The 26,320-nt window shown below is 34.7% G+C and overlaps 1 protein-coding gene across 2 annotated transcripts in view; it reads left to right on the top strand.

Annotated features, from left to right (window-relative positions):
• The window catches only part of Ranbp16 (Ran-binding protein 16), a 195,164-nt gene that overhangs the window by 134,250 nt on the left and 34,594 nt on the right, over nucleotides 1-26,320 (top strand). Inside the window, exons 21-23 of one of the 2 annotated variants that reach the window (XM_085808991.1) lie at nucleotides 1,199-1,358; nucleotides 11,567-11,705; nucleotides 11,796-11,962. In XM_085808991.1, coding sequence (XP_085665117.1) covers nucleotides 1,199-1,358; nucleotides 11,567-11,705; nucleotides 11,796-11,962 — 466 coding nt within the window. Of the gene's footprint in view, nucleotides 1-1,198; nucleotides 1,359-11,566; nucleotides 11,706-11,795; nucleotides 11,975-26,320 lie in introns of both variants that reach the window. The other variant, XM_085808990.1, reaches the window with a different exon arrangement.

Here is a 26,320-nt window from a genome sequence, read left to right as displayed (position 1 = left end):
AAAAGAGGGATGTAAGGCCTTCAGATTTCTTCAGCCAAGGTGTGTGTGATCAAAACTGTGATGTGACATAGGCATATAGCTTTTTTTTTGTCATAGTTCAGTAATCCTTTTTAATCTAATTTGCTTTAGAATCCTAAAATACTGCTTATTTCCCACTGAACTGAAACAGAAATGTAGTAAGCTGCTTGATTCAAATAGTAAATATGAAAATATTTTTTTTCTTATATGCCAAAATTAAAGTCATGGTTTTTTTTTCAAATATAACTTACTTTTTTAAAAAGTTTTTTACATTAAATCTAATTAAAGCAACGAAACTGAGACTGATACTTATTAAACTAAGTAAAACCTTTCCAGTACTGTGTGCATAATCTGTTGCAAGTCTGTCTGAGTTTTTAATCTGTTGCAAAATAATCCTTGATAAGTGGGGAATTGTCATAGAGACTTTGTTATAGGAACTGTTTGTTACTCTTGGAAACTGTTAAGTATAGAATGCTTCTAGGTCACTTCCATACTAGGTATCAGACTCAGGAATTTTGCACATAGGAGGAAGGAAGCTGCTATGGTTAAAAGTATACTATTTTAATCTGCTGAAATATTTAAAATTTAATATAAATTGTGTGGGTAGATTTTTTTTTTCTGTCTCTTGAACATGCATGAAGAATTTAACCAATTAATTATGGTTGCAAGCTCATCTTAATTACATATTATTAGAACTGCATATAACAGCATTACACTCTGAGAATCATACACACACACACAAATCTGTATATCTATTAAAGATTACTGAAGACTTAACTTTTTCTACATATTGTAATTTTATTGCTTACCAGTGTCTAAATTTTGATATTGTAATTTTTTCTTCCTTTTCAAATCTTTAATGTTTGTGCGGTAATGTCAGCAGTGTTCACTAAAGTTTTATTTAGCATGGTATAATGTAAATGTGCGACTTTAAAATAAACCATGTAGCCAAAAGCAGTATAGAACTAAGCTAGTAAGATGAGTAGATTTTTAGCTTTTCATTCATGAAAAATGTTATTTTTGCATAATTGTGTAATTTTTATCATATAATAATAGTTATGACTTGTTACATCATATTTTTTTTGTAATTACCTAATTTATATACTGACTTGTTCACTTGCTGCATGTCTTTTGTGTATTAACATCAATCTTATGAAAGAGTATTTCTTAACCCAACTACGTTAAAAGGTATATCCATCTGTTTTTCAATGCTTAAGTCAGCTTTGTGTGGAGGTTATGTTAATTTTGGTGTTTTTCGTTGGTATGGAGATGTTGCCTTGGATGATGCTTTAAATACATTTGTTAAAATGTTATTATCTATTCCACAGCCAGACTTATTGGTAAGTCATGTAGTGCATTTTTATTACAATCTTTTCATTAAAAACCTGTTACTAGTAATAAAATATAGTTATTTATTGTATTTGATTTAGCACATCTGTTACTACACTGACTGCTCCAAACTGCACTTAAAACTAGCGATACTGCATTTTTAGTTTAAATCTTATTACAATGTGAAATTATTTTGACAGCAACTTTAATAGAAGGAAATCTGGCATTTTATTCTTTTTAATAAAATATATTATAATTTAGTTTATTAAATATATTTTAGTTATGTGATTAAAATTCTTCAAAAAATGTTTTTAATTACTATTAGTATTTTTTATTTCACAGAATATCATGGTAACATTTCGTCCTTTGCAGCATAAACCATTTATATTAATTTTACACACTACTTTCTTTGCACAATTGACTGTGCCAGCATAATTAATTCCTTTATTGCTTAAATTTTTTATTTATTCAAAGGAGTAGAGAAATAGTTTTAGCAACAGTTCTTCCAGTGATCTAAAGGGCTGAATAAATTAGTAAACAAAATGTCCCCCAAAAGATTCTGCTTTCATCTTTTCCAAGATACGGGTATAAATTTACAAGGCAACTAGTTTTTACATCAGGCAAAAGCTCAAATTTCATGCCTAATTTATTTATTTACTTATTTTGTGCATACACTGAATAAAAAGACATCTTGTCTTTGTAGGAAGAATTGTTCATCAGTTCTAACATTTTCTTCTGCTTTGTAACACAATGTACACTTCTCAGTGCAGGTATCCTTACCTCTAAACTAAGAGCATATGAATCAATTTGTAATTTTTACGATCAAGTTAATTTCAAGACAAAATGCAAATCAATCTTTATTTCCAATAATCTGTTGCTAGCCATCATTTTACTGAAGAATTTTGGGTCTCGGGGTTTGGACATAAACTCAAACCAAATCCTTTCTTATATAATAGAGCAATAAAAACATCTAGCCCAACAAGTGACAAGTTGCAGTTTAGATTTCCTGACTTCTGACATGCATTGGTTTCAGTAGATTGTTGTATATGATGCAATATTTTTTTCATAATTGATGGGAACACCTGCAGCATATGGAGCCTTTTCATCTTAGATTAAAAAAAGTCCCACACACTACTTGTGTTTCCATCAATTACTTTTCTCTTTGTAAAGTAGTTGCTTCACCTACGTTTTGGAAAATATTTTGAAAAGGAAGTCTTCCAAGTGAATTTGCTGAAATGATTTCCTTGACATCATTTGCTATTTCTTCATCTTTTGATTAATTTTCTTCATTTTCAAAACATCTAATTTGCCTTCATTTTCTTATAGGACTGTGGCTTGTTCCAAGCCTTTGTTGTCTTTTTGGACTATGTCTGCTTCATCCTTGACTAAATTCTCATTAAAGGCCAAATTCTTAAACCTCTGCAACTTCCTTTTGCTAGAATTTTATTTGTGGAATCAGTGCAATATGGAAATGATGAAGGAATGTCTTATTCTTCCTCAGGTCCAGAAGGTGAAATATTATGGCAGTTTCCTTTTCAAGGAATAACCTAACCATCATTTGATGAATCGAATTCATTTATTGTATTTGAAACAATCCATTATTTATCAGAAGAAATCGATTAAATTTGTTAAGAAATTCAGACAAGAAACATGAAACCCCTTTGGGACATTTTCGCTTCTAGAAGCGGGAGACTCTCTTCTGTTCCAACCAGTTACGAAAATAAAAAGAAAACCTTAAAAAATGGCATTAAAATGCTGCTACACCAAGTTGAATTAGCCTTTTACTGAACAGGGAAGAAGACCAGTCAAAATGACCGCTAGCCATAATTCTAGGTATATGCAGTTATATATGAAAAATATTCATTTCAAACAAGCCGAATAAATTATTTTGTCAACATGGTATAAATTTTAGATAAAGTTTTAAAAAATCAATGTTTAGAAAAAAAATTTAAGAAGTACAAACTGTTTAATTTTGTTTCCAGTCAAATTGAGAATTTCTATAATTATAGTGTTAACATGTAATGTAGATGTTCTTCAGATTTAACATATATCTCACTGTAAAAAAGAGTACCTAGTTCGAGATTATCACATAATTTTAATCAGTATTTCCACAAATTGTATAAAAAATCTGTTAAATTAAGTATAGCTAATTTCAGGTTGTCACTTAATTTTAATCAGTATTTCCACAAATTGTATAGAAAGATGTTAAATAAGTATATGTGTGAACACATTGATTATGTTTTTCACACTTGTTTATCGAGATTATAAATTAAAGGTAAATATGTAAAGTTTTGATGCACAGCTTTATGGTATTGGTTTTTACTTCAACAGTTGCCTGTCTGCAGTTTCCTTGAAATTTATTCCAGTTTGTTAATTTAACATTTTATTCACTTGTTTCTGTGTTACTGCTTTTCTTATATTTTTAAATTTTTTTTTATGTTAGTTTATTTAGTTATCTGTTGGTGAGGGACATTCACATTATTAAATACTTCATTAAAACTTACTCAGGCAAACTTAGATCTCTTTCTCGGTATCTATGTAAAGAGTACAAATATATGAAAATGTATGTTTGGAGTCCTGGTTCTTTTTCTCCTTTGCAGTTTAAGTTTAAATTTTTAGTGCATAGCTGCCAACTCTACCAGTTTTTACCATGAGTCTTGCAGTAGATCACCGAATCTCCTTGTTTTTAATTTTTAACCTTTGCTAACAAAAATGTTTCCCAGCAATAAATGAAATTTATTGAAATAATGAAATTAAAATTAAACAAATTTTTTTCCCTGTCCTTGACTTTCAGAATAATTTTTCTTTTCAGATTTATTTAATCTTTTTTTTTGGGGGGGGTGTTACATTTTATGATGTTTGTCTTATAAAATTTCATTCGATCTGTGTTGTCGTAATCTTCTGTACACATTTGTAGATTTTTATATGAAGATTCAACCAATGTTTAATCAGTTAGTACTTGTATTTAATTCTTTTTCTGCATTATACGGTGTATTACTAAGTTTAGTCACACTACTATGTACATTAACTATTAATTTTATTGTAATCCTATTTAAAAGTACTCCGATAAATAAGAGCTTTCTTTCACTCCTGGGGATTCTTCATATAAAAGTATAAGAAAATTGAAAATGGAAATTAGCCAAAGAACATGAAATTTAAAATCAAAGAATTTGAAGGAGAGAAAATGGCTCACTCTCGTAGACAATGTAAACCAGCCTGATTCGCCTCAGGCGACTTATGAATTGAAGCCATTATGCGGTGAAGCAAATGCGCAGGGTGCTGGCAAAATTCGTTCTACTTCAAATGTTAATGATTTACAAAGCATAAGTCTGCTATTGGAGAATTAGTTTTTGTTCTTATTTATACTTAAAATTATTATTTTGCAATGTACTTTGCATACAGTTTTTTTTTGAAGGGTCTTACAGAAAAAGTGTTAATTTTACAATTAATAATTTTTGCACATAAATATTATATAATTGGTTAGCATTACATTAATATTTCTAATGTAATACTATATTATATTATGCTTTCATTTTAAATGTCTAAATACATTTCCATAGATAAACTCATAAATGTAACATTTATTATTTTTAAAATAATTTAAAAAAACCTCGGAGAGTAGCAGTTAAGTAACCCTTTGCTGTGGTGACTCTTTCAAATACTGATCACGTCCTTGACAGGTTTAGGAGAAGGGTTGGTTTTAGGTGAAGGGTGAAAGAACCAATTCTTACCGCTCAGCTGGCGGAGTGTTGGAAATATAAGCAAACTAGTTTGTATTTAGTATTAGTATTGTATGTAGAATTACAATACATTGTTACTAATAAGAAATGTTAATTAGGATAATTTAATGCTTCCAAAAATGTTTTTGAGCACCTTCATTATGCAAAAGAATTAGCAAATTTTTTTATTGGGGTTAGTATTTTAATTATTTTGAAGTAAGATTTAGGTTTTAAGATAAGAGTTAGTTTGGAATTTCTTCTGTTGGATGTTATTTTGTTCTATTCAGATGGAGGTTTTTAGGATTATCCATTTTGTGGTTAACATTATTGTTATGTTAAAATTTGAGGGATTTGATGAAGTTTGGTTTTTAGAAATCTTTGGTAGCTGTTGCACGTGGTTGCGGCTGTGTGCAACAACAAACTATGCGTATTGGAATTTGCCAGTGCTTTTTAAGGATGAATTCATAACATGCCATAAGAGCCAATTTTTGATAAAAACATTTAATCAATATTAAAACTTAATTACTACAGTCGATAGACAATCACGTTGGAGGAAAACGAGCGACCAACCGCACCGACAACGAGACGTGACTGTGTGTCACCGAAACCACCTTCGATTACGGTTAGTGATAACGGCGTGCGGTTGGCGAGTACAACACATGTTTACAGAGTCGCCACAGTACTCCCCCTCCAGTGGCAACGTATTAAAGGTACTGAGGGTTAAATCGGACTCTATGTTCGGAACGTGTATCCTGAGGAGCACTTGTTTTCTGGGATCCAGGCACAGGAACTGGCATAGTAGCAGATGTTGGTGTAGACCCAATAGATGAAGGTGCCTTCGAAGGAGGTGGGACTGATGTACCAGTCTCGACAGTTTGTGGTGCTAAGATAAAGGCTGGTTTGAGACGATCAAGGCTCACCACTGTCTCTTTGTCGCCGATTAGTATCTGATAGTTCTTGGATGTGCGACTTAGAACTAGGTGTGGGCCTGTATAGGTAGGCTCCAAGGACTTTTTTGATGCATCACACCGTAAGAACACATGTGAGGATGTAGCGAGTTCTTTAGGCACAAACACAGGTCTTGAAGAATGTATGCTTGTGGGCTTAGGGTATAATGCAGCCATGGTTTCACGCAATTGTTTGAGGAATGCATGGGGCTGGACATTGGGCGAGTTTTTTGCGGGATTTATAAAATCTCCTGGTAAACGTAAATTGGTACAATAAACCATTTCAGCACTTGACGAATCCAAGTCCTCTTTGATAGCCGTTCTAAGTCCTAACAACACAGTAGGAAGGATATCAACCCAGTGAATAGCAGTATGGCATCTAATAGCCTGTTTAAAAGAGCGATGGAATCTCTCAACAAGTCCATTGGAATTCGGGTGGTACAGTGATGTACGGATCTTTTTAGTTCCCAAGAATTTTGTTAATGCAGTAAATAATTGAGATTCGAACTGCCGTCCTTGGTCCGTGGTAACGTACTCGGGTACCCCAAACCGTGAAATCCATACAGAAAAAAAGGTTTTTGCCACAGTGTCGGCGGACATATCTACAATAGGGATAGCCTCTGGCCAACGTGTGTATCTGTCGACACACATAAGAAGATATGTATAACCTAGTGATGGGGGTAAGGGTCCAACCAAATCGATATGTACATGGCTAAAGCGAGCAGATGGTAACTCAAAGCATTGACATGGAGTTCAAATATGCCTGTGAATTTTTGATTTTTGACAGTCTGTACATGACCTCGCCCATGCAGCGATGTCCTTCTGCATACCAGGACATACAAAACGCTGTTGAATTAACGTGCGAGAAGCACGGATGCCAGGATGGGATAAATTATGGAGGCCGCTAAAAATACCATGCCGGAATTTCAGTGGAATGTATGGCCGCACCACATTACCTTGCACATCGCAGTACAGTGAAAGATCTGGTTCTAACTGCATAGGTACTAAATTAAGTCCATGAGAAGACTTGTCAGACAAAAGATGTTGCAATTCTGGGTCCTGTTTCTGGCATTCAGCAATGGCGGAGAAATCTGTTGTTGATGGCAACTGAACCTCTTCAATTCTGGACAGAGCATCAGCAACTATATTTTGAGGGCCTTCTACATGCCTAAAATCGGTTGTAAACTGCACTATGTAATCAAGATGACACATTTGCCTGGGAGAAGCCTTGTCAGGCTTTTGTCGAAAAGCGAAAATTAGCGGCTTGTGGTCGGTATAGATAGAAAACACATGACCTTCTACCATATGACGAAAATGTTTAACAGCCTCATACGCACTAAGAAGTTCGTGGTCGTACATGCTGTATTTTGATTGTGCTGCAGAAAATTTTTTCGAGAAGAAAGCTAGAGGCTTCCATGCTCCGTCTACCAGTTGCTGCAAAACCGCACCCATGGCCGTATTAGACGCGTCAACCATTAATGCTAAAGGGTGCTTAGAAGGATAGCTAAGAGCTGTTGCCGACGCTAAGTCATTCTTACATTGTACAAAGGCTGTACGGGCATCATCAGACCAAATAATTGGCCGCGTATCTTTCTTTTTACTCCCAACCAAATATGTGTGCAAAGGTGCCTGCTTTTCAGCAGCATGAGGAAGAAAGCGACGATAAAAATTTAACATGGCCAGAAAACGACACAGCTCCTGAACAGTTTTTGGCTCTGGGAAAGTTTGAATTGCAGTAACTCTGTCACTAAGTGGGCGAACGCCCTCCGAAGAAACTTTGTGACCAAGAAATGACCCTTTAGATTTCCCGAAAACACATTTTGATGGATTAATGACTACACCATAAGACTGAAATTGTCCAAGGACTATGCAAAGGTGTTCAAGGTGCTGGGTTTCAGTTGTCGAGGCTACCAGAATGTCATCGAAATATGGGACACAAAAATCTAAATCTCGAAGGACTTCATTAATGAAGCGCTGAAACGTTTGCGCAGCGTTACATAATCCGAAAGTCATGACAGGAAATTCGAATAATCCAAAAGGTGTTATTACAGCAGTTTTTGGTATATCAGGTGTATTGACAGGGATCTGATGGTAAGCACAAGTGAAATCTAACGTAGAAAAAATATTTTTGCCTTCCAAGACTTGCATGCAGTCCTGAATATGAGGAACCGGATATCTATCAGGCAAAGTAACTGAATTAAGACGTCGATAATCCCCACAAGGACGCCCGTTTTTCTTAGGGACCATGTGGAGTGAACTGGCCCATGAACTTTTAGATGGCCGACAGATTCCTTGCTCAAGCATGTATTTAAATTCTTCTTTTGCAGCCTTTAATTTCTCTGGAGGCAACCACCGTGCTTTGGCAAAGATTGGTGGTCCAGTAGTCTCTATGACGTCTACAATAACGTGGTCAGCAGTCGGTTTGCCAGTTACTGAGCGGATGACGTTAGGGTATTGCTCAAGTAGTTTGTGGAAAGGAGAATTACCGGAAATTAATTTAATTCCAAAATTAGTGGCATTTCCAATGCTACCTACCGCGAACAATTGTGTGATGGAGTCGAGTAAGCGTCGATTTTTAATGTCGACCAACAGATAAAATTTTTGCAGAAAGTCTGCACCAATTATTAGGTGCGAAACCACAGCGATGACAAATGGCCATTGAAATTTACGATGCAATCCTAGATCCAAAGACATCAGTATTTCTCCATATGTTGCAATTTTTGACCCATTAGCTGCAAATAAGTTAAATTTTCCAGGCGGCCGTTTGGATTCGGCAAAAGAGGGAGGTACAACCGAAATGTCAGCACCTGTATCAACAAGAAAACGTCTGCCTGATGGTTTATCTGTTACGAACAATCGACTAATGCACGGGCCGTTGTCACTCATGGCTTCGAGTGACGGCCCCTTCAGTTTAAAGAGGTCTTCTGAAATTTGCATGGAGGTGTACATTTGTGCGCCTTATCACCGAATCGACTGTGATAGAAACAAATGTCTGATTGAGTACCAGAATGAGTGCGTTGGTATTCCCTATTATTTCGGTTCCGCGCAGATGATACTGAGATTGTGTCTGTAAGGCTGCGACCTGCAATGATAATTCCTGATTTGTTGTTGAAGAGATGAAATATCAACACTGGGATGCTTGACGGATTGCTTGTGGTTGGAGAACATCATGAATTTTGTCTGCCATTTGGGCCAGTTGGGGTAGGTTCTCGTTACTGGAGGCAAGAATAGCTTGGATATTGTTCGGGAGACGATTGAGCCACAATGATTGTAAAAATTGGACTTAAAATTGTCACCCGCAAGCTCCTGCATTTTTGACAATAACTGCAAATCTTGTAATAACTGTTTTAGTTTGGTGTTTTCAGACTCCTCATAAACTGAAATTAATTTATTTTTCAATTCCTCGTATTTATTATCCGTGGGGGGTTTCAGAACAATCTCGCGTACTGACTGAAGAACCTCAGTGTCGAGGGCGGAAATTGCAGTATAAAATTTCGTGTTGTCGCGTGTTATACCCCCGAGCTTGAATTGTGCATCTAATTGAAAAAACCAGAGGTTGGGGTCACTATGGCAAAATGGGGCAAGTTTCACAGCAACGCGAGCCATTTGTTTGTCATCAGTTGCTAGAGGATTGCTAGTAGCCATAATAAATATGAATAAATACAGATAACAAAAAAAAAAAAAAAAAAAAAAAAGATATAGTTCAAGAATACATAAAAGGTTAAAAATATCACCTTGATGTACAGAAATTATCCACTCGCTTGATGTTGGAACACTATCACTAATGGAAGATGAAGGTACTCCGCATGTCTGAAAGATGATCACAAATAGAACATGAAGGTAATCCACGTGGCTGTAATATGATGAAACTGATGCACGATCCAATAGACACGATAAGTAATCCAATACACATAAGTAAAAAATAGGTTCAGCTGCATTTCGCACATTATTACAAGGTCTTGTTTAAGCACAAAATTTCTGCTGTACTATAAATTTCGACGATTCATTTGGCTTAAGCCTCACCGTCCTGAAGTGACCATTTGTTGCACGTGGTTGCGGCTGTGTGCAACAACAAACTATGCGTATTGGAATTTGCCAGTGCTTTTAAAGATGAATTCATAACATGCCATAAGAGCCAATTTTTGATAACAAAAACATTTAATCACGTCACAATATTAAAACTTAATTACTACAGTCGATAGAGAATCACGTTGGAGGAAAACGAGCGACCAACCGCACCGACGACGAGACGTGACTGTGTGTCACCGAAACCACCTTCGGTTACAGTTAGTGATAATGGCGCGCGGTTGGCGAGTACAACACATGTTTACAGAGTCGCCACAGTAGCCATCGCTTTTTAAAAGTAAGGCAGGTAATCTGCATTGCATAAGAAAACTTCATACTTAGATACTTTCAGATGTTCCTAATTTCTTTAATAATCTGGGTTATAATTTTAAAATAAAATGTTCCAATGAGAGTTTCAAATTCCATTGCTCATTACCTGCAATTTTTTTTATCACCTTCTCATGTCGTGAAATGGATTCTTAACAAAATTAAAGCTGTCAACTTAAGCATATTTCTAAAATTAAGGAAGTAAGAATGATAAGTTTTAGGCAAAGAATTCATATCTTTAAAACAGTATAGTTTTCTGACAGGTTCTCTGATATTGCCAATGGTTTTGGATAGCAGTCTTGGGTGAATTTCAAGGTCTGTTTTTACGCCTGTAAAGTTTGTCAGCACCTTACGCATTTTAGACCGAATTTTTCTCCTTGGCGCTGCTGTGCTGTTGAAGCTTTACTTCTCCCGATTTAAATTCTTTGTTTAGAATATCCAGTTAAATGCTGATATTATTTGCCATCAAGATTTAAAAAAAAAAAAAATCAATAACCTGAACCATGTATTATAAAGTGATATGTCAGTCTGGAGTTCCTTCGAAATGCTGTCACTGTGCAGCATGAAACTTCTGGTTTTCTCACAAAAATTTCCTGGTTTTGAAGATTTCAAGGTTGGCTGTTATGTCATCTGGTAGTAAGGTTGGGAAGAGCAAAGCCTCTTCTGTGTCATTATGCTCAAAGTTGCAAATGCCCTTGGGGATTGAAAAAAAGTTCTGAGGAATAGAAGCCAAGTAGAATACCATTAATTGCAAAGTGCACTTCTGCATTTGCTGCCAGTACTTGTATCGATTTCCTGGTGCAAGTGTTGATTAATGAATCATGTGAAGTGTGCATTTCCATCATAAAAGATTATACATCCATTAAATAATCATATCTTCAAGAACAGAGGAGGCACAGTTTCTTATGTTTTATATTTGTATGTAGTTTGGCATTAGCAGCACTGATTTACAATCATTCAACTTGTAAATAACAGAAAGTGTCTTCGTAAATTTTTTTACCCTTTCATGAACATTTTGTTTAATTTTGAGCACCAGTTTATATTTGTATTCCTCTGTAACATTTCATTGTTCATAAATTTAAAAGAGTGAAAATAATTTTTGATCACTTTTTTATGTATTTCTAAATTTTTCTTTTTTATAATTAAGATTTTGCCTTGCAGCATTATCCAAAATTAAGCCAAACATACTATGTTTTGTTAGAATGTCTTGCCCAGGATCATATGAATTTCTTAAGCACTTTAGAACCACAGCTATTTTTATACATTTTATCATCTATTTCAGAAGGCTTATCATCATCAGGTATGCAACTGCTTATGTATTAGACCTTTTTTTTACTCTTTTAGGTACATAGGTAGGTATACTAATCATAAAACTTTCCCTGTTGTTTAGATACAATGGTATGTGCTGGATGCTGTGCTGCATTAGATCATTTAGTTACATACATATTTAAAAAGGTTATGAGGGCTGGGAAACAGCGACGTACAAGTGGTTCTGATCAACGTGAAGAAGAGACATGTTTAAGAGTTTTGAAGCAACATCCAGAAATTCTGCAACAGGTCAGTATTCAAGTAAGGATTGTTAGAAAGTAATTTAGTGTATATTCATTTTAAGGTAAAAGTATGTGTGTTTTTTCCTTGCATATTTAAATATAACTGTTGGTAACATTATAGCTTTGTTTAAATTCCTTTTCAAAATTAGTATAGATAAATCATTACATTGTTATTCAATTTTCTTTTTCCTTCCTTTCAGTCCTTTTTTTTATAAGGACTATATTTTTTATGCGATTTAGAATTTGTTATATGAGTATATGAAATAATTGTTTGATAAATTCTGTTTAGTGCTTGTATCTTAAGATTTTAAAAGGAATGTCTGTAGCTCTTGCTTTGAAAAACCGGATAACCATTCTAGGGTCCTTAAAAACAGAGATGATCATTTTAGGGTGCTTGAAATTCGTCTTCAGTGTTGAAGAGTACTTAAGTTTTATTCACATGTGGAATTCAGGAAACTTAGTAATATGCACTTTTCTCCTTGTGACAGTGATTCCTTTGTAAAGGTGAAAGAAATGAATAAATGCCAGAATATTAGGTATAGCTTCATTTTACGATTCTTACTGTGTCTCTGCCTTTGAAACCGTTCTATCTAAATAATGGATTTATGACAAAACCATTGTTTGTATTAGAAATTGCACTTCAAGAGAGGTTTAGTGATTTAACCCTTTCAACCCGAATTTTGCATGATTAAAAATTTAACTATGAAAAGTAGTTTAATGTTGACCTAATAAAAGAAGTGTAATATGAATTTAAAGCTTTAACTTTTTCCGTTTCCTGGAAATCTCCTGAGACAGTATGTCCCAATTGTATATTCAACTGGGACTCTTTGTCCCAGTCATCTAGGATATTACCCTTTCTCAGAAAACAAAACTAAAATTTGTGGTAATATATAATGTGAATATTGAAAAACATAAACTCTGTCACATGCACCAGTTCATATACAACAGAAATTTTCATATATGTTTCACAAACAAACACAATAAATCAGCATGTAGTAATTTGATCACTGGTAGGCTGTATTAATCCGCTGTTTAATACAATTGGGACAATATATTCAAAAAAAGGATTTATGCAAAATTTCTTAAATCTGACATTAAAAGAGTTAAATTACTACTTAAGAACTATTTCATACTAAGCATGCCTTATGTATAATTATATTTACTGTAAAATTAAAAAAAAAATAAACAAAATTTAAGTAGTCTTCTTGCTCAAAAACATAAGTACGCCATTTGCAACTTAAAAATGTTGCCAGGTTTCTTTAGTCGTGTATTTGTTCCCCAATTCCTTAAAAACATTGCAAACGTAAAAGCCCATTTAAAAGTGACCCAATCGATAATGAAATATAATATCTGGGATGTATGTACCCATTAGGTCCAAAAGGGTTGAAGTATGTATGATTTGTCGTCATTTCTTTGTAGGAGCTAAATGGTCAGCCAAATCCATTTCCAAATTAATGAATGCTTTTGGGCTTTTACGGATAACAAGCGGTACTATGTTAATTGATGCCGACTAGTATAGTGGTTAGCATTGCTGACTGCTGTGCCAAAAAACCCGGGTTCGAATCCCGGAGAAGGTATGGATGTTTGTAAATGTATAGTGTTGGTGTGGCATGGTGGTGCTCTAAATATGCAGTAAGCCGAAAGACCTCTTGTGTGGTTTGGTGGAAGCGGAAGGGAGTGGGAGACCCTCAGGCCTGTCTTCCCAGGGTGCTTTCCATCAAAACTAGCGACAGAATCGAACTAAATCACACTGTAACCTAAATGGCGCTCAAGGCTGTTGCCAACGGCAAACGTATCATAGCACTCATTGCCACAAGGAATTTCGTGGGCTTAGGTCTGACTTCTTCAGACAAGTGATCATATCAACATATTAATTCATGGCAGGCATCAGCAGCATATGAAAACATGTGCCAAACTTGCCATGAGCAAGTGACTAAAGTGGTTTTAGAATGAGACCTTCTGCTTCAGAAGAAGAGAAGAATCACTCAGCAAAGGGGAGTTCATCTGATAATAGTGTAGCTCAGTGCTAGCGCTTGCTGAGCTGTCAGTCAACTGATTGCACAGCATGTGTTGTGTTTAACAGTCATTAATTAATTTAGGTAATAGTGTTATTGCTGTATGCGTTATCTTGGCTAGAGGATATTATCATTGGACTGAGAATGGTACTTTATGGCTTGGTTGGGTGAATTATGCTTTAAGCTATTTCAAGCAGAATGTGTGAAGCTGTATGTATCCATTTAATGAGCAACATATGCAAATTATCATGCTGTAAGATGTATTTTATTTAGACACCTTGTGCATGTGAATCTTTCTTAGCTGGATGAACCACCAGATCTCATTGCAAACCATTTGCATACTTATTTCCATGTTTGCAAGTGATTGTTTTATGTGGAGAGTAGACTAATAGAATTTTTATTAAACATTGTTGACACCAAACAACTCACATTCAGATGCAATTAGTTAACTGCTTGTGAGATACAGCTGTGCAGAGCTCATTAAAATGCCTTTCAGGGATTTTCAGGAAACAAAGCTGCATTGTGGTAAAGTATGGGAAAGATCCTGAATTGAGAGATCTATGCAGACTCCAACACCTCATTTTCTATTTTAATGCTGTGATAGGCCATATACTTAAGCCTTTCAGTTTTGGGTTTAAAACTATGCCTACTTGAGGTGGTGGCTCTTTGTGTGCTTCAAATATTCAGTTATTCATACGATTAAAAGATTTAGAGGTTGGTTCAATAAGTTTTGAGCCTAAGTGTGTTGTTTGTTGGATAACAAAATGTGGTGGTGAATGATTGCATCATTCTTTGGAAACATAAAAATGAAATACATACAGCAGGTGTTATTTGATCTTTGAGAATCTGTTAAATGTCAGTCACTGATGTTTGATATTTTTATTGTTAACAGAATCATTCCATGATTGAGTTCTAATCAAGAACCCAATCATCATCCTTCCCAAAGAAAGCCAACACTAACACCTATTCAAGAACGTATGGTTGCAGTTTATAATGACATAGCACCTTCCTATGCAGCTGTCAGTTGTTGAGCTGTCATATTTTAGATTGGGAAGCATCAGTTGAAGATGGCATTGATTGCGACAGTTTTTCAGATTGCTACAGAAATCAGCATTAATATTTTTGGTGGAATGCTTAGCCTTCTTATTACACCAAGTGGTGATAACCGTGCCAAGATTGGCAACATTTCTCAAAATGGGGTGAGGGAGAGCTTTTTGATATTGGTGTCACCTGTGACATCAGGCATGCGTGTTAGTCAATGATGGTTTGACCACTTAAGGAAGGCTGGTTACATCAGTTTCAGAGCTTATTCAAATTTATTCGAATAAGCTATTTGAATATATTATGATTCGTTGTAAGCTATAAGCGTATTTGAATTTATTCGAATAATTATAAAAATTAAAAGGACTTTTGGAGATGATAATTAAAAATAAATATCTGAAACAATTAAGGAAAAGGAGTTATGCTTTGCCGGAATGGCAGCTTCAGAAGAATGTTCTAAGAATTTGATGTAAAAAACTGTATGAGTACAAGCTTATGGAAAGTTATACCTAAAAGAGACAGTGCACAAAATGCACGAAACTTGCCGATTTTCGAAATCATGCCAACTAGTGGGCTAAACAACATTTTTACCATGTTTTTATATCAGTAGAAGTCCTGCGTTAAAAGCCACCAGATGAGTACCTAGGAACTGACACTAAAAATGAAGCTGCATGGGGACAAATATTCTCAAGAATGTTTCTTTGTAATATGTGCTGATAAAATTTTCTTGAGAGCTGGCGATAGGAAAGAAACTGCACCAGAATCCAAATAAGAGAGCATATTATGTAAACACAGTGAATCTCCCTTTGCCCCCCCCCCCAAATTCAATATCCACATATTCATTGAAGGAATTCTGCAATATTTTTTGGAACTGTTATTTCATCCTATGCCACACAATATCAAGATAACAGATATTTACTATGCTAATCTGGAGATTCAATTGTGAGTAGGTATATAATGATAACATACTTTGGCAAGCTTAGCAGGAAAGTGTTGCTTTTACTCTGTAATGCTGTAACAAGGTTCAAACTTCCCAGTTGTCTAATTGAGCTTCTTCACATCCATCATATTTAGGTGGTACTTAAAAGAAAAATTTTTTTTTCCTGTTCTCCCAAAACTTCCTAGCAGAATTTTTGTGGTTTTCATTAGACCCATAATAATTTGAGTTTTGCTTTTCAGAATTGGTTTAAAGGTTACTACAAAAAATTTTTAGGCATTTATTTTATACAGTACAAAGTCTGTAATCCGGACTCGTCAGGACTTCGGCAATTCCGGACTAGGGGTTTTTCCCGGATTGTAGATCATCAATTTAAATCTGGTAAGTTGACATGCAAAAATTATACAATTACAAATATGAAACCGTAATTTATGAAATAAAGAGCAATTATGATCTAAAGGATAACAAAATTTACAAAAAAATATATATATATATAAGCTAAATATTTATTTGTTTACTTTTTAGTAAACATTTGTTTCAATGTAAGTTGTTAAGTTTGCTTCATTTTTTATGCTAATACTTTCTCTTTAATTGTATAAACAGACATAATTTCTTGTTCAGTTACAAAGTTCCACCGCTAAAGTCCTGTAATTGCTGTGTCGAAAATACCAACTAACTTGTCAATTGAAATTTTTTCGTTTTCAATAATGTTCTGTGTTATTTTCTTCACTATCGGAAACGCACATGGGTAAACGCTGTACTGGCTTTACGCGCATGCGTAGTGGACGCGTGCATCAAACACGCATGCGTAAGTTTGGGGCTTTGAGGTTCGGATTATAAATCATTCCGGATAATGGACATCTGGATTACGGACTTTGTACTGTACTAATTAATACGTTTAAATAATAATCGTCCCCCATGCATCAGTAGTAGGATATGCCTGATTTTTTTATACTTCATTTTATCCTGGTATTTCCTATATATATATATGTAATAATAAAATTCCATAGTCAAGAATACATTTGAAATTCTAACTGTATGTTCTTTTAATTTATAATGGTGACGGTCTCTTATTTGAAAGTACGTGGAATTAAATCCACAGCCTCGTAGTCAAGTTGTTTTTCCCGCTTTTTCTACACGTACAGTTATAGAATGTTCTGGGAATATTTAAAACGAACTGGAATGGCTGACGAGGTTGACGTCATTTCTTGGAAGCTCCGCCTTTCCAGAGGCTATAAAAGGACTCTCAAAGGAACATCGGGGGCTTTTCTTTAATGTAATGATGCAGTAAACCTCATATAAAAAGTTATTAGTAATTCTTTTTATTTACTCCCGTTACTTTACTTAAGTTATTAGTAATTCTTTTTATTACTGCGTCAAAGCGACGCATGCACAGAAAGTTTGTAGCTTTGAGGTCCGGATTATAGATAATTCCGGATTATGGGTGTCCAAATTAACGACTTTTGACTGTACTAGGATTTTACCACAAAATCTTTTAAACCTTTTTTTTTCTTTTTAATAAATGCCTTATTTGTCATTTTGCAGTAAAATAAAAAAATTGTAATTAGTCATCCAGGCTAACCATTTAATATAACTATATTCACTAAAATATCATTGATTATTCTAATTCAATTTTAAAGTTTTTTTTTATGTTACTCATATCATTTAATGTTGCTTCTTCCCTCTAAGTTGATTTATAATTAGTAAATAATACTTTCAAATTTCAGAAAATTTTCTCTGGCATAATCCTGAAACTAATTCTAGCATTATGATGACATACCATCATGAAATTTAATACACATATTTTTTGCTCATGTATGCTGCTAAATAAATATAAAGTACCTGAATTTATTTTAAAATATCATTAAATACATTTCTTTCTTCTTTTAGTTGCAAAATGTCAGCAAAAAAATTAATTTTTTTTAAATCCATATTGGGCATCTTCTGTGGAAAAATTAATTATTATAGTTATAATAGTTATAATAGGGGGATTGTAATTGGTAAATTTTTGTGTTTTCAAGTGGTAGCATAATTAATATACCTCTTAGAACAGCTAATGTGCATTACGTGGATAGACTGGAATTTTCTTAAAACACACCTGGAAAAGTCAGGGGATTTCATTCTCCCGTTTGAGTGGCAACCCCAGATAGGACATGGAGATATGGTATTTTACATGATCTTTATGTGAGTAATTGCATGGCAACCTACCTAATTTCATTCAAAATTTAGGGCTAGGAATTTTCAAATAAGGTTTGATTCTGTTCTGTGAAATAGTTTTAAACAAGAAGAGGGGTGCCTCAAGGCTCAGTTTTAAGTGTTACTTTGTTCAGTTTAAAAATTAATTTGGTTTTACGAGAACTCTGTCCTATTGATTCAGGATCATTGTATGTTCATGGCCTTCATATTAAGTTGTCAAGGTGCAGATTTGAGGATTGCAGAGAGACAATTCCAGATTGCCCTTAACCCATTAACCGCCAAAACTACAAGGAATGTTTCTTTTCTCATGAAAATAATAACAAATATTAAATTAAGCATTTATATTATAAATTTACATTGACAATTTTTTTTAAATGCTCTTACCTGTGGAAAACGTGAGTGTTACGTTCGCGCAACATCAGCGGAATAAGACTGCGGACGTTTAGTGAGTAGGATTGTACTTGTGTGATGTTTCTTTTGAGTGGAGCGCAGGATTACTTTTTAGCTGTATAATGTTTTATAAATCTACAAATCACTTTACTTGCAATTAATTTAATATTAAAATATACATTGTATTTCTTTTACAAATACAGATTATTTCAATTGAAAGAGTCAAGCATGAAAAGCTTGATTACAATCATGATGTAAAGCTAAATTACATACTTTGCATCTATAAACAGTATGGCTATGGTACTCTTTACAACAAAGTCTTTTGTTATCAACGGACATTACGATAAAATGTCTACCATCTCCATGCAGTGATTTTTTAATGCTGAAAGCAAGCAAAGAAACTCCTGTTGTGTGCAAACATGTCTGGCAATCAGTGGTCAGGCATGTTTGGCGTCTGATGGTACAACCTTCGAGCATCTGTTGTAACATTGAAGCTGTCGTGCACCATTTGTATTCATGTCCTATAAATGTTTCAAATTAATCATTCTCTTTTTTCCTTTCCCATCTTCTAACTCTGCTACCACTTACCTCTGACATGGGTTTCTATGCAATTCTTTATGGTGTGCCCTAGCTCTGCCAGATGTTAATTGCAACATTTACGGAACACCCTGTATACATAAGTATCTGCTATTCCCCCCTGAAACTTCTTATTATATTTTTACATTCAAGGTTTATATTTTTTATATGATGGACCTTTCATAAATTGCACATGTTTTTTTGGCTCAGTTTATGAATGCATGCTGTCTGGGAAGATGTATCTATTTGAATTGAGTCATTGCCTCTTTACCATCTCCAGTCTTTCCTTGCAGGATGCCCAAACTCAGCTGGCATAACTTGTCTGTAGTTACACCAAGGGATAAGATAGGGGTATTAGAAAGAAGGGCAGCCTTCTTTCTAATACCCCTATCGTACTGTTATGTAATGTCCAGCCTTGGTAGGATAGCTTCCCCGTGAGGTGGGTTTAGGGTTGCCAGATTTGACACAAGATCGCCCTTTTGGCAACAAAATTGGCGATATGCCGTTGATGGAGAACCTTCTAAAACCAATTCTTATTGGTTTGGCCCAAAATGCTCTTGAAGGCAGCCGAAAAGCTATATAAACCTTGCTTGTATATAGAGTAGCAGTCGATAGTGAATCTATCGAGTGTCTCAGAGTCTATTGAGTTGATCATCAGTCTGGTGAGTTGATTGTCCATCTAGTTCCGAATATATCATAGTGTGTCATCGAGTGTGTTGAAATCTGGGAGCAATCTATTGAATTGGAAGCTGTACTGTAATGCTTTGCCGTGAAGCTATCTTCACCATTATAGCCTGATAGCTTGAAGACTGTGTTGCTGATTGTTTCAGCATTTGTGTTGTAGTTTTTTGACAATTTTAAACATGTTTCTAGAACTGTCCTGAGTAATACTGGCTAAATAGTATTTTGATACTATCAAGTTTCATCGTTAATCACTCCAAATCCACGAACCCGTACAGAAACGCAACAGCTGGTGTCAGAAGTGGGATTTGCGAGTGAATACCAGGAATGCCAGTGACCCACCTGTGTTGTGTAGAGAATTTGTCTGATAGCGTTTTAAAAAACTAGGGGAATGATTTTCTGATTTATGGAAATCTTAATTTTATTTGATTCTGAATTATTTATTTTAATGCTTTAATTTTGGGGAAAAACAGATGCTTCTGAGAATATTATTTAGTTTAAAAGAATATTATTTATTTTTCTTTTATTTGCAATTTTGTACAAGCTTTGATTCATTGTGAAAAGAAGCAGGGAAAGGGAGGCAATTTTTGCTAAGTCATGATTTCGCGCGTTTTGTCCTTTAGAATGTTTTAGAAGGAATTTCATTGTGTAGTTGACCTTAAGACAGGAAGTACGTGACAAAAGGGTCAAAGATTGCTACTTGACTTTCGATGTAAGTCATTCAGGTTTTGGCGATTGAGGGTTCGGTTGTTGGCTAAGTGAAGAAGGGCGCGCATGCACGATCACCCTTATTTCCGCATTCAGGGGTTGAAAATGCAAATTTTGCCAAAATTAAGGGGGCGATAATTGAAGCCATAGTGGGAGCCCGCGTTTGTGAAGGAGACGAAGAAAATTCGAGTTTGAATCACTGGCTGGCTGGCTGAACTTACTTTTGGACGTTACTCTTGAAACTTGCTTGAAAGCGATAGAAAAGATGTAATTTACGAAGAGAGATTTTTCCCAGCAGGGAGCGGCAAATATGCTCCCCGGCTGCATTTTGGTTAAGAGGCGAGATTGAAGAGGTATGAATATTTGCTGAAAAATTTAAAGACTTTACTCACTTACTCTTGGAAAGACATTTTTGTGTGACACATTTTTCGTGCGAGACTTGGCAAGACTTGCTTGCGGAACTTACTTTGGAGATTACTCTTGAAACTTGCTCTGGGACTGAGTGTTCTAAATGATGTACTTTACGAAGAGAGATGCTCCCTGCCGCGTTTGTGTTAAAAGGCGAAATTGAACCGGGCGAGTGACTTAAGACTTTCAAAGACCAGGCGGATAGCCGTGCTGGGCAGCAGTGCTCCTGTTTCTGTTTTCCAGAGTTAAAATAGCTTCGTGAAAACCAGTTACCTGCGTGTGTGTTTCGCCAATAGTGCCAGGACAGGACGATGTCTTCTGAAACTTCCATTTGTGACCGTAAAAATGAGCCCCGCCGACGTCAACGCTTATTAGGATACGAGTCCTCCACTTCAAGACGTCCTTACCAGATAAGTCTATTTTTGCGTTTGAACTTTAAGTAAGGTTTCAACGATTTCCTTGGAATGAAAAATAACAACGTCGAATCTTAATTTAATTCTCAGGCTTTCAATTGTTTCCCTTTCCCCTTCTAAATTACCAAGACAAACCTTAAGGTTTTTATATGAATTAGGAAGTAATAATTTAAGTTGTTTGTGTAATCTTCCTTAGAACAGATGTGAATTGCAAATAATATGTTTTCCTTAACCTCTTATAAATTATAGATCGGGTACCCGTTAAATTAAAAGTGTCATTTAATAGATTTGCAAATCATGAATTTAAATGTAACAAAAAGTAAATGACAAATTGAAGAATTCCCCTTAGACTCTCTGATGAGGATAAGATTTTATTTTTATTGTGAGGAATTTGAATAAACTGATACTTATGTTTTCTTTATATCTGTTATGTGTTTTACTTATATGTATTGATTTTACATGTTATTTATTCGATTCTCTCACGGCGCAGTCCCGGATGCATTTTCACAACGCAATGCATTACCGTTTTACCTATACGATCACTAAAAGTTTGGTAATTAGCAAACTCTTAAGAGTTTAGTTTCCTCCATAAGAGGAAGTAGAAACCTCTCACGGCAAGTAGCTATTTAACACCTGCAGGGCAAAGCCGTGGCACAGGAAATGAAGTTCACGGACTTCTTAGCAGCTGTAAGAGCTAGACTGTAAGAGATGAAGCCTGAGATGAAAGCCGGATATGAAGAGATAAAAGCCAGATATAATGAGATAAAAGCTAGATATGAAGAGATGATAGCTGAGATGTAAGTCGTACTGGGAGAGATAAATACCAGAGGAGAAGAGATGAAAGTTGGCCAAGAAAAGCTGCGAGAACAACTCCAGCAGATGAAAGTGGAGCTTGCAGAAGGAACTGGAGCCATGAAAGATATGGAAAGGACAAAAATGGCATCTGAAGAATCAAAAGATGAAGAAATGAAGGAAGTAGCCAGTGAAGTGTTTGAGAAATATGAAGAAATGATGGATGAAACATCTAATGCGATTAAAGAAAAAGAACGAAAACATGAAGAAATAAAAAAAACGGAAAGAAGCGTTCGATTCTCAAGTGCCTTAAGTAGAAGTGACAGTTAGCAGGTATGGGAGAAGCTGATGTGCAGCTTAAGCAGAAAGTTCTGGTTTTGCAAGAAAATACAACCACTTCTTGAACAAAGTATGTATCTCATGATACAATTTTTACAGACCCAAACTTGATTTTAAACCAGAACAGTTTTGTTCGTAAAGAATCGGACTCAATTCAAAACTCTGATGCAGTAGTCGGAACTGGTTTTTAAGAAATAGAGGAAAATAAGAGTATACCAACTTTTAAAAGTACCAAGGTGAACTGTACACATGATGCAAATAAACTAGAAAGTGGTGAGCAAACTGTTTCAGATCTCCCTGTGGATGAAAAGCCTAAAAGGACTGAATCATAATACTGTGATATGCAAAAAACAGAAATATACATCTGAGAACTGCAGTGAAAGAATATTTGACCCGGGTATAACTTAATGAAGTGCATGAGACAAATTCATTCTGAACTTTAAATTTATAATTTAAAATTGTTACGTGATTAATTTGAGTGTATAACTTGTACATAGTGTAAATATTTGTTTCTTTAATTATGTTATTTGTTAGTTTTATTTCACTTTATTTGTATCGAATTTGGCTTCTGACCAAGGATTGTACTACTTGGGACGTGCAGTCTTTGGGAGGGGCAGTGTTACAAATTGTCCAGCCGTAGTAAGACAGCTTCCCCACAAGGTGGATTTAGGGTTGCTAGATTTAGCACAAAATCGCCCATTTGGTGGCAAAATTGGCGATATGCCATAGATGGATGGAGAACCTTTTAGAAAGAATTCTTACTGGTTTGATCGAGCATGTTCTCGAAAGTAGCCCAAAATCTATATAAACCTTGCTTGTATGCGGGTAGCAGTCTATCGAGTGTCTTGCAGTCTATTGAGTTGATCATCAATCTAGTGTGAAGCATATTGTAGTGCATCGTCGAGTGTGTTGAGCCCTGAGAGCGAGCGATCGAGTCGGGAAGTGTGCTGTAGTGCTTTACTGGAAAACTGTCTTCACCGTTAAAGCCTGAAGGCTGTGTTACTAATTGTTTGAGCTTATGTAGTTTTTGATGACTATATAGGTGTTTATGGAGCTGTCCTGAGTAATACTGCCCAAATAAATTGTGTTTTGATACTTCATCAAGTGTCGTCGTTAATCACTCCAAATTCATGAACCCATACAGAAACGCTACAGTATGTATGTATTGGCACACATGGCTAGGCAGAACATTTCTGAGAAACAAGATTCTAGTAGCTCGGGTTTAAATGCAAAGTTTCCGAGAAATGTTCCATCTGGACGAAGTGATGAAGAAATACCAGTAAAGTGGTACCCTTAGAAATTAACATTTAAGAATTAAAGTTCTAAAAGGAAAATAATGAAGTCTTTTGAGAAACAAGCAAGTAAAGTCAAGTATTAACTTAAACTTTTTTTTTTTTTTTTAAACCACTTTATTGGTATTTCTTTTTACTTTTGGTTTTGACTTTTACCCTTGCCTGCATGAATAACGAAACACGAATTAAATGATTGGAGAGTTAGGTTTGGAGGCAACTTCCCCTTGATAAGTGTGTCTCCTGCCTACTCAACAGTCATTCACTTATGCATTTAAAAAAATTGTTTGGTTTAATTTTAATTTGCTAAATTAGTGAATTTATTTTCATGGATTGGTTTTGCACTTGACTTGCTTATGCTTCTGAATTCAAATGATATTGTACATTAGTTCAAGAATTAAATCTTTTATATGTTTGCACATTTTTAAAAAATTATTTTGGTTTTTTTCCTTTATTTTGGCTTTAAATTTGCTTTTTTACTTTTATACGTGTTTGTTAGAATTTAAATTTGTTTATATATAATATATATATAATATATATATATATATATGTAATATATATGTAAAATATATATATATAAATGAACATTGCCAAAAAGTTTATTTAAAGTTACTTCTAATTCTTATAACAATCATGTAACTGGCAGTGTACTATCCTGAATATGGAATACACAGTTGAAAAATAATTGAAGTGCATTTTGTGCATTAGGCTAGTCATTAAAATTCACCCATTTACGCACAACTTTTGCATTTGTAGTTTACTTGGGAAGTTAAACATAAAAACTGAGCATGTAACCTGTATGAAATATTTAATATTTTGGGGATAAAATAAGTATTTTTGACTCATCACAAAACATATATCAATAAATGACATTGTATTGTGTACATAAAAGTTATTAAATAAATACATGGATACAAAAGTACTGTTTACAATAATAAAATCAGAAATAATGACAGGTCACTGAATGTACGATGTAAAAGTCTTTGTAAAACTATATACAACAGCTCATTACAAGGATCAGTGTAAACAAATGTACAATTTAAAAGTAACAGTTAATGTAATAAACAAATGTCATTTTGCCAAGGTACTGAGCCAACAGTATTAAAACAATTACAAAATATATTTTGTATGTACACGGAACTTGAAAGCAAACGTCTCTTTTGCCAGTCTGAGTAATAACTGACTCCTGTTTGTCTTTCAAGTCTGTTTACCAAGTGAAGATGGTAACCCAGCTGGGTAGGTTTCACATTTTTAGAAATGTTTCTTTCGATGCCATGTTCTGGCTACAAATAGCCTATGTGATAGGGACTTAAGTTTCTTATCAGAGGGCCTTTACAAAACTTTTAGATGTGGCATCTACCAAACGTTGTGGTAGGAGAAAATTTCATCATCAATCTGCTGAGATAAGTAATTAGTTCTTTTATGCAAACCATCCCAAGCAACTGATGATTTTTTCCAGCATCCACAACCACCTAATATAGATGAAATTTACTAATGCAAAAAATTTTGTTGCTTAATAACTAAGAAGTTGAAATTTTAGTCATAAATGAGAAAAACGTTGTGAAACTGTTTTACTATTTTCCATAGAAATGTTGGAAAACACTTTAACTACTTTACTTCCCGTGAGGCCACACTAATATCGCATTTTCTTATTGAAAGCTCTACAAATAAGTAACTTAGTTTGATTTAATGAAATGTTTTTTAGTTGTTTTAAGCCACATATACGCTTTTGCTAACCAGGGTTGTTGCCAGAGGGGTAAGTTTTTGGTTTTTTGTCCAGCAGAATGCAATGATTTGTCTTCATTTGTTTGAACATTTTAATTTATTTTAATTGTTTTTATAAGGTTTATCACAACCACTGTGCAACATAGCAGGATGTTGTGGGATTTGTCAGGCCTATATAAAGCTTGACGGCATTTTACATTCTATTAGAGAACTCATTTTTAACAACATTTGTTCCCATTTGACATAAATTCTAGATGTATTCTGCAGGAAAAATTTTGAAACATAAACTCACTCTCTTCATATCTTGCTGTTAAATCGTACTGCCAGATGTCCAGATTTATACCATGACCCATGGTGTGAATCGGTTTTGTCCTGTGAATGCCAAAGGCTCACCAACAGCCTTGTGGTAAAAGTGCTGAACACTGAGTTTCAGTCTGGGTTCAGATCTTGGTGAATGTGCTGACACACGAGTTTTAGTTGTTTTCCCCGTGTGTCAAACCAAACTCCCTTTAAAACCTTTCATAAAGTTATCTCTTCTCATAGGTGTTAATCGTCAGTGAATGCATTTCCATAATCAGAAAAATACAATCCAAACTTCTCACCTAGTTAGTTCACCACAATGATTTTGTTATTCTCATTGCTCTGTAAGACATTCAATTTTTGAAAGCTTCCTGACTTTTTGCTCTTCTTACCGCTTCTTGCTATTACTAAAGTGCTGAGACAAATATTGGAATATGTGTTGTGGTGCAGCATTATTTCCTTATATCATTTAGTATACTTCTGCAGCACTTTTCCTAGCATATTTACATGAAAATAATATCTAGTATGCTTCTTTTTGAACATCTTTTACTCTGA

Source organism: Stegodyphus dumicola, chromosome X2 (assembly GCF_044657685.1).
Source record: "Stegodyphus dumicola isolate Sdum_Otavi_A_Nest chromosome X2, ASM4465768v1".
In the NCBI taxonomy this organism is placed as follows: domain Eukaryota; kingdom Metazoa; phylum Arthropoda; class Arachnida; order Araneae; family Eresidae; genus Stegodyphus; species Stegodyphus dumicola.
Note: the sequence above shows the minus strand (reverse complement) of the source record. Positions and strands in the feature narration are given on the sequence as shown.